Source organism: Melospiza melodia, chromosome 3 (genome assembly GCF_035770615.1).
Source record: "Melospiza melodia melodia isolate bMelMel2 chromosome 3, bMelMel2.pri, whole genome shotgun sequence".
Taxonomy (NCBI): domain Eukaryota; kingdom Metazoa; phylum Chordata; class Aves; order Passeriformes; family Passerellidae; genus Melospiza; species Melospiza melodia.
Genome location: NC_086196.1, coordinates 45,483,550 through 45,500,145, shown reverse-complemented (window position 1 = coordinate 45,500,145; position 16,596 = coordinate 45,483,550). Strand labels below are relative to the sequence as shown.

Genomic DNA, 16,596 nt, shown 5'->3' with positions numbered 1-16,596 from the left:
CTCCTTGCCCAGCCAGGCTGGACGTTTACCCCATTGACTGATCTTTCGGCACACAGGGATGGTCTGTTCCTGTGCCCTCAAGATCTCTGTTTTGAGGTATGCCCACCCTTCCTGAACTCCTTTGTTTTTTAGGACTGCTTCCCAAGGGACGCTCTGAATAAGTCTCCTAAACAGGCCAAAGTCTGTCCTTCGGAAGTCCAATGCAAGAGTTTTACTGGTGCTCTTCCTGACTTCACCAAATATTGAGAACTCTATTATTTCGTGATCACTCTGCCCCAAGCAACCTCCAACCACCACATCTCCCACCAGCCCATCTCTATTTGCAAACAGCAGATCTAACATAGTCCCTCCCCTGGTGGGTTCACCCACCAGCTGCAACAAAAAGTTGTCCTCCATACATTCTAAGAATTTCCTGGACTGCCTCTTTATTGCTGTATTAAGTTCCCAGCAGATGTCTGGTAGGTTGAAGTCACCCACAAAAACAAGGGCTGATGATCTTGAAACATTACCTAGCTGCTTATAGAATAAGTGATCTACCTCTTCTTCCTGGTCGGGTGGACGATAACAGACTCCCAGTATGGTGTCAGCCTTGTTGGCCTTCCCCTTTATTCTTACCCATAGACATTCAACTCCATCTTCCTTAGTTTCAATTTCGATGGCATCAAAAGTTTGCTTAATATAAAGGGCCACCCCTCCACCTCTTCTTCCTTTCCTGTCTCTCGTGAAGAGCTTGTATCCATCCAGTGCAGTACTCCAGTTATGTGAGTCGTCCCACCATCTTTCCATGATGGCAACTACATCACAGCTCTGCAGTTGCACCATGGCCTCCAGCTCTTCTTGTTTGTTGCCCAAGCTGCGTGCATTGGTATACATGCACCTCATCTGGGCTACTGACTTCACCCCTAACTCAGCCTTGCAATTCTTGGGCCTGTTTCCAGATAGCTCAGCTGGTTCCCCTTCCCCCTTCAAACCTAGTTTAAAGCTCTCTCAATGAGGTCTGCCAGTTCATGAGCTAAAAACCTTTTGCCCTTAACAGAGAGGTGTACCCCATCTGGTTCCAGCAGAGAAGATGCTGTAAAAGTTTCCCCATGATCAAAGAATCCAAAATTTTGCCGATGACACCAACCCTTAAGCCACTTGTTGATGATGCGGATTCTTCTGTTTCTTTCATCGTTTTCCTCCACCACCAAAGGGACTGAGCAGAACACTACCTGTGCTCCTGCCCTATCAACTACCTGACCCAGTACCCTGAAGTCCTTTCTAATTGCCTTGACACTCCTCTTCTCAATCTCATCACTGCCAGCCTGGAGTATCAGCAGTGGGTAATGATCAGAGGGCTGAATCAGCCCAGGAAGTCTCTCAGTGATATTTCGTACCCGGGCCCCAGGGAGCCAACAGACTTCCCTGTGGGATGGATCTTGTCGACATATGGGGCCCTCAGTTCCCTTCAGGAGGGAATCACCTACTACGATTACCCTTCTTTTCTTCTTGATGCTAGAGGTAGTGATCCGTCTTGCAGATGAATCATAACTGGGGGGTTCACTGGGCAGGCAATTCTCTCCTAAATCATCTAGTTGGGTCTCTCTATCCAGGATCTCATACCTATTCTGAAGTGGTACTTGGCTGGATGATGGGGAGGGGGAGGACTTTTTGCTATTACCTCCCTGAATGGGGGCCCGTTTCCACTCTTCATCTACCAGGTGCCCTTCTGTTACCTGAGAGCGGGAGGCATATAAGTCCTCAGTCTCTTGGTCAGAAGCCTCCCTTAAAGATGGTAGGGCTGAACTCCACCAGTCTATTTCCCTTTCACTTTCCCTGATACTCCTTAACCTTTCGACTTCCTCCCTAAGCTCAGCCACCAGTGAAAGGAGGTCATTCACTTGTTCACAGCGCAGGCAGGTCTCCTCCACAACACTTCCTGAAGCCGCCGATAAGCTCAAACACTCTGGGCACGGATGGGTCTGTACAGACACATCCTTTTTGGAGGGTCCGACTTGGTCACTTATACCAGCCACAGCTTTTGACCGTGTAGAAACCATTACTGACAAACACCTCAAAAATAACCAGGCAGCAGAAAGACCTCAAACAACACAGAGCACTCCTTACTAGCAAGAAAGCTGGCAACCCTGCCTGCTTGGCCTGCCTGCGCGAACTGCCTTGTGTACTCCCCAGAGACTCACCACAACCCTGTGTGCCCGCTCCCATTCGCCGTGCTCCCCGGACACCTCTTATAATCAGCCACTCAGCAGCAGCTATGAATGCTTGCGTCTCTTTTTACGTTGTATTTTCTTCATGGGTGTTGACCCTGGATTTCTTTCATTGACTTCATGTAGATGAAGATTATTACCTTATTCCTGGACTGTAAACAAGGATATAAATTTTTTTTTCTTAAAAAAAAAAAAAAAACAAAAGAAAGACAGAATATGATAACATTCAGAGTAAAATCAGCTGCTGAGCTGCTGTTCCTGTCTGTAACAAATATATTTGCTTGGCTGGCAGCACTGTTTTAAAAAATAGGAGGGCATGAAGTACTGCCTTAAAGCTGGTTGAAGATGCCTTTTTTACCAAGGGAGATATCTGAAGGTCAGAGAACCTGTTCTGAAAGAAAGGTGGCAAGAGTGGTGCCTAAAGGGTGATATTGTAGCCTCGAGTTCTCAGAATAATCTGCTCAATGCGAGGACAGTCTCTTTCCTGTGGACAAGGGTGGTGAAGGGATACATTATATTTGGAACAGACATACAGAGTGACACCTGGCTCTCCTCCCTGCTTCAGGGCTCAGTCCAACAACATGCCATCCTTGCTAGAGTTCTTGTCAAAAACCAAAGTTTAGCTATGCATCCTGAAGCCAATAGATTTCTCCACTGACATATGTTTACAAAGACTGGTGGTATGATTTCCTCTCTATCTAATATTACCTGTTACAGAGTTATATACATCTGACTCATTTCCTCATTAGACATTCTTAATGCTTAGATTTCTATTTGTGAATGCTGCTAATTAAACAACAGCAAAACAAATCAGGTAGAAATACAGGAATTAATCAGTGAGTTTAGTTACTTTGGTGACTTAGAAATTTAGCTTAGCAATCAGTGGATTTCAGACTATTTTCAGATGATGGGGAAGAGGGTGATATTTTCTGGCTTGAAATATCTTCAGACCTTGAGGGTATCACTGCTTTATAAGAAGGAAAGGGATAGATTTTTATTCAGACTTTTGGCTTAGTTTTGGGTAGAATCCAAAGTGACTAAAGTTGCCTGTCTAGGTACTGGATATTTAATCTAAATTAGTCAGTGGGCTTTTTCCTGTGATCCTGGGGAGAGGCTCCTGCAAAGAATGATTCACATCAGAATGAAATAAATAGTTAAGTTAATGGTATCAACAACCCTCTTCAGAGCATTTCTTACATCTCTGGGAAGTTTAGCCATAGGAATAGTTCTGATGGAAAAAAAATTGAGTGTTTTTTTTAATTGACGCACTTTTCATTTTTGTATCATTAGAGTGGTATTATTCCTCCTGAATGCAGTTAATTCAAAAGTTACTCATACTGACACATTTTTGGCAAGGAGAACACAAAGCACAATGAGTTCTGTTGGTTATTCTGCATTGGTATTTTGTTATACTAATGTAAGACTGAGCTCAGCCTTGAGGGTTTTCACTCTCTCTTTGACTTTCCTTTTGCTGCACTTAGAAAAATAGCTGAGCTTTCTGTCTCATTTTCTGTAATGTCAGCAAGATGCCTAATTTCTGTAATTGCAACTGTTAGCTTGTAATAAATCAGGACCTAACTTGACTTATGAACTTCATGAGATGATCACAGAATTTTTTGTCTGGTAAAGTCTTTATTAAGTAATTTAAAATGTTATCCCAGCGAGAGCCTTTGCTAGGGCTGATGGTGTGCTAGTATTATGTTGCCTTCCAGAGGCAGAAAATATCATAAGGCAATGCTGCTAAAGATCTTAATTGTCTCAATACATCCTGGTGTTCTTTAATGCCTCTAAATTAATTATGCAATTTAATATTGTTATTAAGCCTTGAATTGCATTAGTTCAGCAGAAACATAAAGCTAATGTGATTGTGTACCATAGGAATGGAAGTACCTGTGGTTTTAAGGCTTGTTCCCCAGCATTTCAATTATTCAGTAAGTTTCTAGATCAAAAGGTTCATAAAACATTTTGCTGGTGTGTTCCTGGTGGCCATTGAATATATAACTTAAAGGGTCAAAAGTCACAATTAAGGATACTTCAGAAAGAGAGTGTAAGAAATGAAGGCTATTGCCAATAGCTTAAATGCCTGTGGATGTGGATAAGATGTTACAAACATTATTTGTGGGAAATAAAACATTATGTGTGGGAAAAACACTGCTTTTCATAGTCCAGGGAAAGGCAATAATAAAGCCAAACACAGCAGTCCCTGCCAATCTAACCAGACTACTTTTCATCTTACCTTCAGATTTGGCGATTGACTTAAAGCTAGTTTAGTTTAGTTTTTTACAGAATCTAGCTAGGTACCTGAAAATTTTGGCATTGCTGATAGGTAGCATTCGTTCGTATCACTTTGGGATAAGTCTGGTATGGTTAAGCTTTCCTTGAAGATGAAAATGATTTTCCATTTCCATACTTCAGCCTGTAACAGAAAGAAAACAAGTATGATCCCTCTCCCCAGTTTCAAAGGCATCTAATTTTTCTGAAATATTTAAAAAACTTAAGTCACCTCCAGTCATATAATCTATCAGAAAAAGGCCATCATTTTCCTTGCTTTCCAAAGCTACACTGTGAAAACAGAGTCATTGTGCTTTAGGGAGCATCACTTCTACTGTGAATGTATAGAAACAACATATTCTGTTTCATTAAATTGAAATTCAGAAGATGATTAAATTGAAGTGGAGAAGGAAACGTGTATAGGCAAAGCCCACGTTAATTCCAGCTAGAAAACATGGCTGGGGTTGCCATCATTCTCAAGAGAAATGTGTACTTTCACATTTAGTCAAGGTGACAGCGCTTCCACTGCTATAATGACCTGTGAAACCCCAGGACAGCAAAGCAGAGCAGCATGGCAGGAGTGATTACAGGGAATCAGTCAGAAGTGCCTGCTCCTGTGACACTGCCCGTGGAAGTTAAAGCACACAGAGCACATGGGCTGCCCTGATCCTCACTCCTGCTTAGGGGATAGGTCATTGCCCTGTTTCATAGATCCATCCCATTAGAGCCTCATCTCCTGTGCCACTGAGTTTGTATACTTCTGAGCTGTTTACACTGTTTTACTCATATTAACTCATCTAAATAAATGTATATCAACAACAGATGTTGATTGCTACTGCCCTTGGCAGTAATCGGTTCCAAGCTTTCCCTAATACTCAGAATTAGATAAATCCTGAGCAAAGCCAAACCTGTATTATCTGAGCAGAAGAGTTAAACCATGATAGCAAAGCCACTGGGTTATTTTCCCTGGGCTGTCTAGTTTTATTAAAGCATTGGGATGATATAGTATATTTTGTAATTTTGGGGATCTGATTTGTTGTTTAAGTTGTGAATTTGATGAAAGAATGTGGCATGACACAAAAGCCTCATGTCAGGGGTTTTATCTTTCCACATATAATTCCTTTTTTTTTTTTTCCTTTCTCATCCCTTCTTCCCACCAGGCAAAAGCTGTTTAACTTTTTTATTTTGTATAAACAAACAAACAAAAGAAATCCCAAACAAAAGAAATCCATTTATTAATAAGAGAAAGAAATTATTGAGCTGCTTTTTCCAATACTGAAGTTCTGTATACTAATTCAATACAAAATTAATAACAGATCTTTAACTTCAGCTGCACAGAGAATCATTCTGCTATTGATCTTAAGAGGTTAACAGGTTTTTAGACATGAGAGAAGGCACATGTTACAGTCCCAAAACATGCTTACAATATTCTCTCAGAGAGGGTCAGGACTGTTTCCCCACAGTGAAGTTTTCTCTTAGATTTTGCTCCCTCAGGTGGCACAGGGGGACAGGGACAGGGGCTGTGGTCAGTTGATGGCGGCTCCTCTCTGCCACTCCTTGCTCATGCTGCTCCCTGTTCCAGGCTGAGCCATCCACAGGCTGCTGTCCTTCAGGATGAGCCTGCTCCACCTGGGCTCTCCATGGGCCACAGGGATGTGTGTTGGATGGGCCACAGGGCACTGCCAGTGCAGCTGCAGGGCTGATCCATACCCTGGGCTGGTTTCCCTGGCGCCAGCTGGAACAGGCTGCACCTGGCATGAGGAATCCCTGCCTCCTTGGCAGAGGGTCCTGCAGCATGGACAGGGATGCCCAGAGCTGAGGTGAATCCAAAGCTTCTTAGCTGATTTTGTTTTACTGATTTAAGTGACATTTGCTCTGGAGGGTGTGTCAGCACTGCCATGAGTGCTGCTGTCCCTGGGGCATGCAGGGCTGTCCTTACCTTCCCAGGGACCCTCTGGGTGCCTGGGAATAGCCCCAGGAGGTGGTGTGGACATCTCCATCACAGTGTCCCAGGGTCCTGCCCCCAGGCAGGGAAAGGCGCCTGCTCCACAAGAGCTCCCCATGCCAGGCTGGTGGCTGCTCTGTGGATGTGAAAGAGGGGATTTTGGTAGGGGAGTGATGTCACTATAGGACACGAAAGAACACACACGCCACTGTTCTCAAGGTGAAGAAAAAAGGGAAGTGTATTTTCTGACTCTAACATAAATAAAAATTTCCAAAAGTGACAGGGATTGGAGGGTGACAGTGACACCTCTCAATGACACTGGTCAAACTAACAGTCTATCAACTCTCTCCTCTTCCATAAAGGAATGCAAAACAATGAGTTATTTACAGAAAGTGTGTGAGAAAGTTCACTACAAGAATGTCAACATCAGAAGGCTTAGAAAATCTTAAAAAACCAGGGTGACAGAGTATCTGAGATTATTGCACCTCTTGTCAACATCTCGTCTCTTCTTTTTGCTTATAAACATCATTAATCCCATAATTTCTCATGAGATGTTTCATTAAGACATTTTTGGGTAGTTTTGTATATCTGTGATACAAAATGGAGTTTAGAAAGAAATTCATCATTCATTGGATTTTCATGTACTGCCTGGCAGGCATAGTTAGGAAAGGCCAAATTATGGGACATTTCCTACCTGGGTATTCCAGTGAGCAAGCTGCACATTTCCATTAACACACTTACAATCCCTTTTCAGGAAAGTCCATCTGCTTCCAACTGATAAAGCAGCATATTACTCACTGCACATTCAGCTGCCTCATGATAATTCAAAATTTTACTTATGCTTTCCCACTCTCTCAGATTTAACACACCAGATGTATCGTGTGTACATAAGTCACACCCAAATACTTTCTAAAATATTGAAAAGTCTACTGTTTTGTGAGACTTTTTTTTTTGTGTGTGTGTGTTTAGAATAATCAGTTACAGTAAAAACCTTATTGGGGGGGCTTATTAGTTGCAGAGATGGGTGGAGAAAAGGCTGTCCATACAGGAGTCATGAATATCTTGAAACTTCTAAGTAACTCTTAAATTAAAACTGTGGGAAAGAAATGTAGCCATATGTTTTCTTGGGACATCTTTTTCAGATATGGCTGTCTGCCACAAGAAGGGGTATGGGTTTTTTTTCCCATGTGCATAGTGGAACCTAATCTCACTGTAAGTGGCTGGATTGATCAGAACATTTATAGACTAAACAGTGGATGGAAGGGATTGGTAAAAACAATTAATGATACCACTATGGGATCATGATAAATGAACACCCAGGAAGGAATTAATCAAAACAGATTTATATGTGCTGCATAATGGATGGTGAGCATGAGATCCTCCTAAAGCTCACTTCATCTCATCCTAGGGCCAACAACTAAAACACATCAGCTCTGTTAAATGGTTCTTTGGTGTGGTAGCTTTTCTTGTGTTGACTATGCAGCCTGTGCAGCTCAGGGGTAGAAGCCTGTGACTGCAAAGATACCTAAAGTTAAGTGGAACCACTTACTAAATTATTAATGCTGATAACTATATACTAAATAGGGAGCTTCCTGTTTTGGTCTGTTTAACCATTATTATCTCTTAGTGTCATATAAAATTATACATGACATTTAAAAGATTTCAGTGTAAAACTGTAATCTTTATCAGAGACACTAGTAGTCAGGTATCAGTAAGCACCTGAAGGAACAACAATCAAAGAGAGAGTCTAATCACCTTGCAAATTTTAAAAAGTTTTTGGGGTTATATGCCAGCCGTGTAGAATATATAAGTAATAGAGCAGTTATGTTGAAGTATTCTTCTAGTGTATTTCTCCTGATGTTTTCCTTTTTCCTAGCTGCTTATTCTACTGATTATTCAGACACTTTAGTGCACTTCTGAGATGCTTTGTATGTGAACTGAACTGAGTTGAACACCTTTATGATGAGCAGTCCTAACTGAGTATTTCCATAATAGGCACTTAGCTTTGTCAATAAAGCACTGATGTCACTATTCTAGAGTGAAACAAATGTGATGTGTCTAGATTGAACAATTTTTGAGCTATGAGACTACCAAACTAAAATCATATCTGAAATGTTTGGATTTTGTTTTACTGTACTCCTCAGAACTTCAAACTAAAATAAAGGCTTCTAGTTCTTCAACAGCTGGAAGAGTTGGCTAAGACAGTACTGTGAATTGATGTTTCTTCATCAATAACATTGTCCTAAATCATGTTGTTAATCACTAGTTTTTACCTCCGTTAAACTGAATGAAAGCATAAAATGATTAGTTTTAGCCATCCTGAAAAAATATAGGTAGAACAAGTTGGATGAATTTGTGATATTGAATTTGTGCCTACAAAAAAATTCTGTTATAACCTAAAAGTTGCATGTTTTTCTGTCATATCACTGGGGAGGCACTTTTCAAGTGTACAAATATTGCAGTTGCGATCTTTTACCATTTGTCTTTGATATTGTCTTGGTCCAGAATGATCCTAAACTCTGTGTAATGAGATCCACTGAAAAAAGTTCAAGGCAGAGATGTTTCTTCCATCTTGCAGACTTTTTATGTCTGAAGCTTAAGAATCAAAATTTATTCTGCTCTTTAAAGTCCATTGGAAACAGAAACTGCCTCTTTTTTGACTTTTTTTTTTGGCATCAGGATCATATTCATTATTATTCATAGTCCTTCAACTATTAAAATGCTTTTTATCTATTTAGGTACCTCTGTAGGTGTATTTGAGCTTGAAAAAAAAAAGTGATGTGTAAAAGTGTTGATTTTTAATAGGTTTTTTCAGCAAGAACATAAAAATATGTAACAAGCTCAAATTTTTGAGACCTTTTTTTGTCCTCACAACAAGGCAAAAATTGAACATAATTCATTTAAAAGATTGCAACATGTGAGATCACTTTATCTCTCTTGATACACACTCATGTGAAATACTTACCTTATTATGTATAAAGTTTTACCAGTCTGTGAATTTTATTTTTCATAGAGAGGAACCTACTTGGTGAAACATGGGAACTAATTTTCTAAGTGAAGAGTCAATGCATGAAAATTTGTCTTCTCAAGTAAACAGGACAGAAATTACTGTATCCATAGTTTTGCTTTTTTAAAAAAAGTACTTCTCTTATTTAGGGGCCTTTCTGACATTCTAGTCAGAAAAAAGTGAGATTTTATCAAAGTGAAATCTTATCAAAGATAAATTAAAAGGTAAAGGCAGCACACGGAGTCTCTTCTTGTTTTAAGTAGGGATCCTCATGAATATAGGAAAGGAATTGTACAAGTCATAAAATGTGATTTTCAGTTCTGTACCTGGAACACCGGGTGCCTGCGTGTCCTGACCACAGTTTGGGGTTTTTTTGGTATTGAAATAACAGCTGTATTTGTGATGCCACAAATTTCAGTGCTCTCCTCTTCAGAGTGTGCCCGTGTATGCAGAGCTTAACACAAATTCCTTGGCAGTGCTGCCTCCCAGACCACATCCAAGCTAAAGCCCTGCTCGCACTTTCATGGCAGAGTTTGGGTGCCAATGCCTAGAAGCACCCCTCAAATTGAATTTTCTAGCACAGACATAGTACATTAAATTAGAGGTAGTTGATGGTGGTTTCAATAAGTCCAGGGTTCGTGCTGGTATCTAGCATGGGGCTTTGTTGACGGGATTGTTTAACTGGAGCTTGATGCTCTCTACAAGCTGGATTGTCAATGGGCCTTGGTCGCTGTTCCACCAAGAGCAGAGTGTATTCCCTTTGTAGCTGAATATACAAACAGCACGAGCTAACGTGAGACCACTTAGTTTATTGTAAATTAAGGCAATGAATTCCAAAGCTCTGAGTCACAGCCTGCATTATTAGGAGGGTAAAAATGGAATCTTGGTAGTAATGGCATAAAACTAAAATTATTGGGATGGATTTTTTAAAACTGAAAATAGCTTGAGAAGCTAATTTAATAATAGATTATTTTTTTTCTAACTAAAAGCATAATAAATTGATAAGAGAGGAATTATCAAAATTCAAATTTTAATTTCTTAACTTAATTTCCTCAACTAAAAGGAGGCTCAGCTAACTAAAAAAGGTTTCTCTTTTCAATTGTTTTGCAGTCTTAAAAGTTTGCAAGTTATTTAAAACTGACTTTCATCATGTAGCAGTTTAAGTTATTTTTCTGCATTGATAGTGTAAATAAGAAGTTTTTTTCAACATTTATACTTTGTGAATTAAAAAAAAATGGATCAATTAATTTTTAAACATTCAAGTTTTTTAAGAGCAATTCACATTGTTGTTTCACATTGTTGACACTGTGAACATTCCACTAAGGACCTCTAGGGACCTCAATTAAACAAAATTTGGTATGTGCCGTGTAAATTGCAGTTATACTTCATGAATGAATTATTACAGCTGCATTGCTGGAATGAAGAACTGAAATCAGAACTGCTGTCTTGAGAAGTCTGGAACCTTCCTTCCTGACCCAAAGGATCGAGCTTTAGCACCGAGGGCTCCGTGAGATTCTTGCAGAGCTTTACAGAGTGCAGACCCTCTCAGGTGGGAGGGGGTTGATGATGAGCATGATCTCCCTGGCTGCTCTTTGCCTTTGTTTGAGATTTTGCCTTCTTTGCCACGTGACCCTCGGTGCAGACACGCTTCCTTGCGCTGTGCTCCCTGTGCGTGGTCAGCCTGGGAGCAGTGGTGGGAACAGAGCATTTTAGTGGTGTAATGGCTAGGCCAACAAATGCCTAGGGAAAGAAATGTTTCAGGAAGTGTATCTGGAGTGATAGTCTCTCATCTAAACATCGATCCTGGGCTGAGAGGATCGATGAAAGGGTTGCCACACTGACGTGTCCAGCTAGGAATTGCTTTGCACTCCTTTTAAGACAAACGATGAAAGTTCTGGACATATTGAATCTGGTTTGTTTCCTTTCTGTTCATTCATTCAAATACTGCCCCTCTTGTGTTCATTTGGTTTAAGGGGGTGTTCAGATTGGCTTCCACTCCAACTCATTGCACTTCTTGGTAGCACAGGGTTAGTGGAGGGAACAGCTTTCTTCCAGGAGAGTGTTTTACCAGGGGAGGGGGAGATCTTCATGGTTAAAGGCAATCAGAGATGTGTTACAAGTGCTGGGCTGGCATGCAGCAATGTACAAGGGTGGTAAATTTGTGGTTTTTTTCCTTTGGAAATTAACTGGAATATAGTCTCAGATTTGTTAGTACCCTCACCCTTGCTGTTGAGTTTTAGTGGTGGTTTTGGGTTTTTTTCCTGAGAAACTGAACATGCAGCGTAGCAAATATATTCCCTCTCTGGTCTGTTGCCTCCTTTTTATAACACCTGGGAGTAAAATCCCTTGGCATTCTGGTAAGAGACACTAAGAAACTGTGAAACATCTTTATTGGATTCACTCTTAAGTTATTCAAAGGGGTCTGGAAGCCTTAGATTGCAATGGCGTGCAGTAAATGGGATAATAATGGCACATGGTTCTACTTGGCCCTAATTTTATGTAATGAAATGGTGGTCAGCCAGTCTTTCTCCTCTGCTTCTGAATTCAGAAATTTACAACTTCTGCAGAGGAAAATGTTTTATTTAGGTTTTAATTATTAGTATTTTTGCTTACTCTGTTACATTTTTTACATGAAAAATTATATTCCAGACCAACTTTCTAAAGTGGTTAGCTTGAAAGGTTGCATAATTTGGGGAAGAAAAGGAGACCCCAGTTCTTAACGCTACCTTTGGGGTGACCTGCTCCTTGGTCTGAATAGGCTCATCATTCCTCTCTGCTGGAGGTGTCCAGTTTCAGACACAAGCTATACAAGTTTGCTTGCTGCTGCAGCCTTAAAATAATAAACTGCCTAGGAAAGTGGTGGATCCCCTAGAACTGATCATTTTAAGATTCAGCTGGACAGTTTGCTGTGTTATCTTATCAAGATTGTGCTTTTGCCAAGGGAGGTCCAACCTCGTAGTCTATGATTCTATGACTGTTCATACTATACTGGAGAAGCTGTTGTCTTTACTCCAGTTTGGTCACCAGGTTTGAAAAACAAAATAATCTGAAAATATTGTGATCATACATAGCCCTTTGGAGATAAGAGTGAGCATCCCAAAGGCCTTTCAGTACCATGTTATTACCACTGCTCCACATCTTTCTGTGATAAATTCGTGCTTGAGTTATTCTATTTCCAAATAGGTCTCTCAGTTTGTGAAGGAAAAAAAAAAAAAAAAAAGAAAACAACAAACAGTATTATTTGGCAATAAAAAATATTAAAAACTTTTGTCTTGTCTTCCTCCAAATTAGGCCTTTTAGCTTATATGGCTGTGCTTTCCCCATGTTTCTGTAATCTGTTTTAATAATTGTTTCATATTTTGCTTTGTTCGCAGCCTACATGCTGACACAGTACCAGTTTTGTTTCCAAAAGAGGAGCTCACAGAATTACAGTGTCTGATCCAGCTAGCTGCTCTGATGATCCTCACTGGACCATGTAGGTAAAATTCAATAAACCCTATTTATATCCACACTATATCTGTAAAAGTATTCAGCATATTGGAAAACATCTGGGTTTTGGCAACAGTGCTCACATTGTGGAGTTGAGGTCTTTTGGAATTTATGGACTCCTATAACATTACGACCCTGCAACTTTTTGATGAGTTTTATTGTCAACAGAAGCACAGAAATAGACTGTCATTTGTCACAATGTGTTTGGTCTTCTTGCTACATCTGCTTTAAGTACTTGCAGGTGCTGACAACAGGTGATACCCATCATTCCTGTAGGGTAATGTAGTAGCAGCTGCAGTGGTGAAAATTTCAGCTTAGGCAGAAAACCCAGCAGAGAAATTGAATGAGTTTTGGAGCAGCTAGTAAACCTTGAGCTTCTTGTTGCCACAGCCACACAGCTACCAGAATAAGAGCGAGCCAGGTAAGAGCTAGGCTGAACAGGTTTACATGCATGAATAATTCAGTTTTGCTATAGAAGAGCTGTTAATCCAATGGTTTGTATTCAATTTCTTTAAAAAGTGTATTTTTCCTTTTTGTTTTGATATGCTAGTTGCATTTAATTTCAACAAGTCACCTCCCTCTGAGCTAGCGGACCTAGGCAAAGGACTAAATTGTTCTGATTAAATTGCCAGCATTTATTGTCTCTTGACTGCTTTCTCCCTTGTATGCTATGCTGTTTTATGTCTCAATTGCAGTGGCACTTAAAATAATTCACATGAATGGGTAAGCTACAGAGTTTATGCCTACATTCTAATTTGTGTTTCTTTAACATTCCTTACACTGTAAAAGCTCTACCTTGGTTTGCATTTCTAATTTTATGGAATTAGCTGTAAACTTGGGCGTGTAGCAGTGGTTTAGACAGCCTGTATTTACACATGCTGGCACAGTCTCTGCACATAACAAACAGCTCTCCTCACATTCTCTTTTGGAATTGTGACATTGAAAGTTTATTGTGATTGTTTCTGGAGCATCTCGAGATTTCAGTCACTCAGTTCTGTCTGGAGAAGGTTTCTAAGTCATCTCAGTAAAGCATCTTCACAATGTACTGGCTGAATTTTTTATGGCTTCAGTTTTAACAACAGGTGCCTCAGATGAATCTTGTAACAATGTTTATACCTGTTTTTTTATCCTGAAATTATGACAAGGTATATTGCATGCTGTTACATACACAGCTGCCTTTCATGTTGTATCGAGCATTCCAGATTTAATCAGATGTTTTTCAGGTATTTTGCAAAAAGTGAAAGGTTGTGGTTTGGGATTCCTTCTTTCTTTCCTTTTATTTTCGTAGGATAGCAGTATTTTTATAATAAATACTGAAAACATATTTTTCTGGTTTAGCGGTTAAAATTAAATTGAAGTGATCGTAATTCATAAATGTCTTGATATCCCTAGAATAGAAAAAAGGTTAATATTTTCTGTTTTGGGAATCCAAAATCTTTCCCAGTTGTAACTGGGTAAGGAAGGGTAAGGAAGCAATCCCAAAGGACATTAGCTATGCTGGAGAGGATATCAAGTCTGAGGAGAATGAGAGAATATCTTTTTTTTTTAGGTGTCAGTGGCATAACTGTTCCATTGCAGAAAATTTTATAATTGATGCAAAATTTCAGGATACCTGAAAGAAACTGGAACCGTGCTCAGTTTAGTCAGAAAGGAAAGTAATACAGAGGGTATCTACGCTCATATAGTTAGCTTCTGTACATTTTGTTATTGTCCACATCTCCCTTCCTGTATGGACATGTTATATTTATCACTTAGACTCTGATGTGACCATGTGAAAACACTGAGCCATAAAAGAAGGGTAAAAGCACCAAGCCACATAATCCATTTTCAGAAAAGCCAGGGATTGATATCTGTTGTTTGGGTTTTTTTTGATAATAAATTAATGGTAACAAAGCCATTAATGCTTTTAATAAATCTAATGGTTTGCTTTAGATTTACACTGTGCCATTTTACCTCTTAAGGGATCATATCTAAAAAGAAATAATAAAATAATGGTCTTTATTACCCACAAGTGTGCAGAGCAGTAAACAGAATTTGTCAGTTGTGCGGAACATGTTACATTCATCAAGAGTAACAGCATTATCTTGCTTAGCACAGATACATTAGCCAGACTGGGCTGCCAGAATCTTAAAATCTCACCTCAAATGCAAGGATAATGGACACTCTGATGTGCATTTGTCATGTAATGCAGGTAGTACTTGTGCTTGAGTAGCTTTTAGCAGAGCACAGATGTTTGCAAAGGTTGTGGTACATCTTGGATCTCTAAAACCAAGTGCAATTTCTAACACAATTGGTGTAACTTCCAAGAGTGAACTGGATAGAGTCTGATCTAAGAAGAGCAGGTCTGGGGAAGTGGAACCAAACACCCAAACTGCACAGTTCTCATCCAAGGGCATTTCCAAAGGAGTCTTTCCTCAGGTGACACAGCCTGATCCAGCAGCACTGCCTGCATAAGGCTTGTCCAACTAAAAGGCCAGGTCTTTTCCAAACAATGTTGGAAACATGAATTCTGTTTGGGGTGGTTTTTATTTTAGATTGAGAAGCTAAACAAAGAGAGAGCATATGTTTCCATGAGAGTAGGGAAAAAGAGAGAGTCCTATTGTGTCACCCTCCTAGTAGAACAAACCATCCTGGCCTGAGCCACAGGACTGGTTGCTCTTATCTTTATGTTTACTCTTAAAAATTTGTACAGTAGTATATGGAGAAAGATTATTTTAAAAAACCCAATTTTTAAAATGTCACCAATAGGTAAGGCTTTATAAAGGAAAGGCCTTGAACCATAGCTCCAGCCTGTTGCTTAGGCTAAGTAGAGGGAAGCCATGAGGTAGTGACTCAGCTGGAATAGGAGTACAGAGAGATGGGCTCAGCTGGGATAGGAGGAGTGAGAGATGTGCTGTGTGACTGCTGCATGTCCACATCATGGTGTATGGTGCCTGGCTCACTTGGGCTTGTGCCTTCAAACTGTGTGAACCGATAACCTACTAATTTTTTCGAAAGGCCAGGTTTTTGGCAATAAAAAGCACTCCTTTGCACCTGCCTGGGGTCTCTGCATCACTCATTACCACAACAGTAAAAATTAATTCATATTTGTTCATAAATTTGATTGTAAATGTTTTAATGGATTTAAATATCTGCCTGAAACTTTTTGATATTGATAAAATCTACCAACTCAATCAGGAATTGACACCAGAGCACTGAAGTCTGTTTTGCAAAGTGATTGAAAAGAAACATTTGCTTCTATATATTACCCCTTGAAAAATTATTCAAACTCTTAATCCAAGACTAATGAAAACTTGTATTTTAATTTATTTGTCCAGTTATTTATTTATCCACTTTGGTAGTAGGTTAGAGCAGAAGAGTAGTTTGACAAAGCACATGCAATCTGTGGCTGGCTGTCATGCAATCATGCTGTAAGCAATTGAAGGGTTTAATTGTCTTTTCCCTTTGAAGTGACTTAGAATGATGTTATTTCAGGAGAAGCATCACAGCTTAGACTGTTGTATGTCTGTGCTGGCGTGTTAAGCTAGCAGTTCATCCATGAGGGTAAGGTACTATTGTGCTTTATAAAGATGAACTATAGCCAAGATTAATTTTCTAGAGACGATTTCCTCTTTGTTTCTAGTTATTTCACCTACCTGATGCAGTAGCTATTGATGGTAGGGAGAGCACATAGACTG

The 16,596-nt window shown here is 39.8% G+C and overlaps 1 protein-coding gene across 2 annotated transcripts in view; it reads left to right on the top strand.

Moving 5' to 3' along the window:
• CHRM3 (cholinergic receptor muscarinic 3) overlaps positions 1-16,596 on the top strand; it is a 273,783-nt gene that overhangs the window by 129,012 nt on the left and 128,175 nt on the right. Inside the window, exon 3 of one of the 2 annotated variants that reach the window (XM_063151574.1) lies at positions 12,805-12,909. In XM_063151574.1, coding sequence (XP_063007644.1) covers positions 12,805-12,909 — 105 coding nt within the window. The remainder of the gene's footprint in view (positions 1-12,804; positions 12,910-16,596) is intronic. The other variant, XM_063151575.1, reaches the window with a different exon arrangement.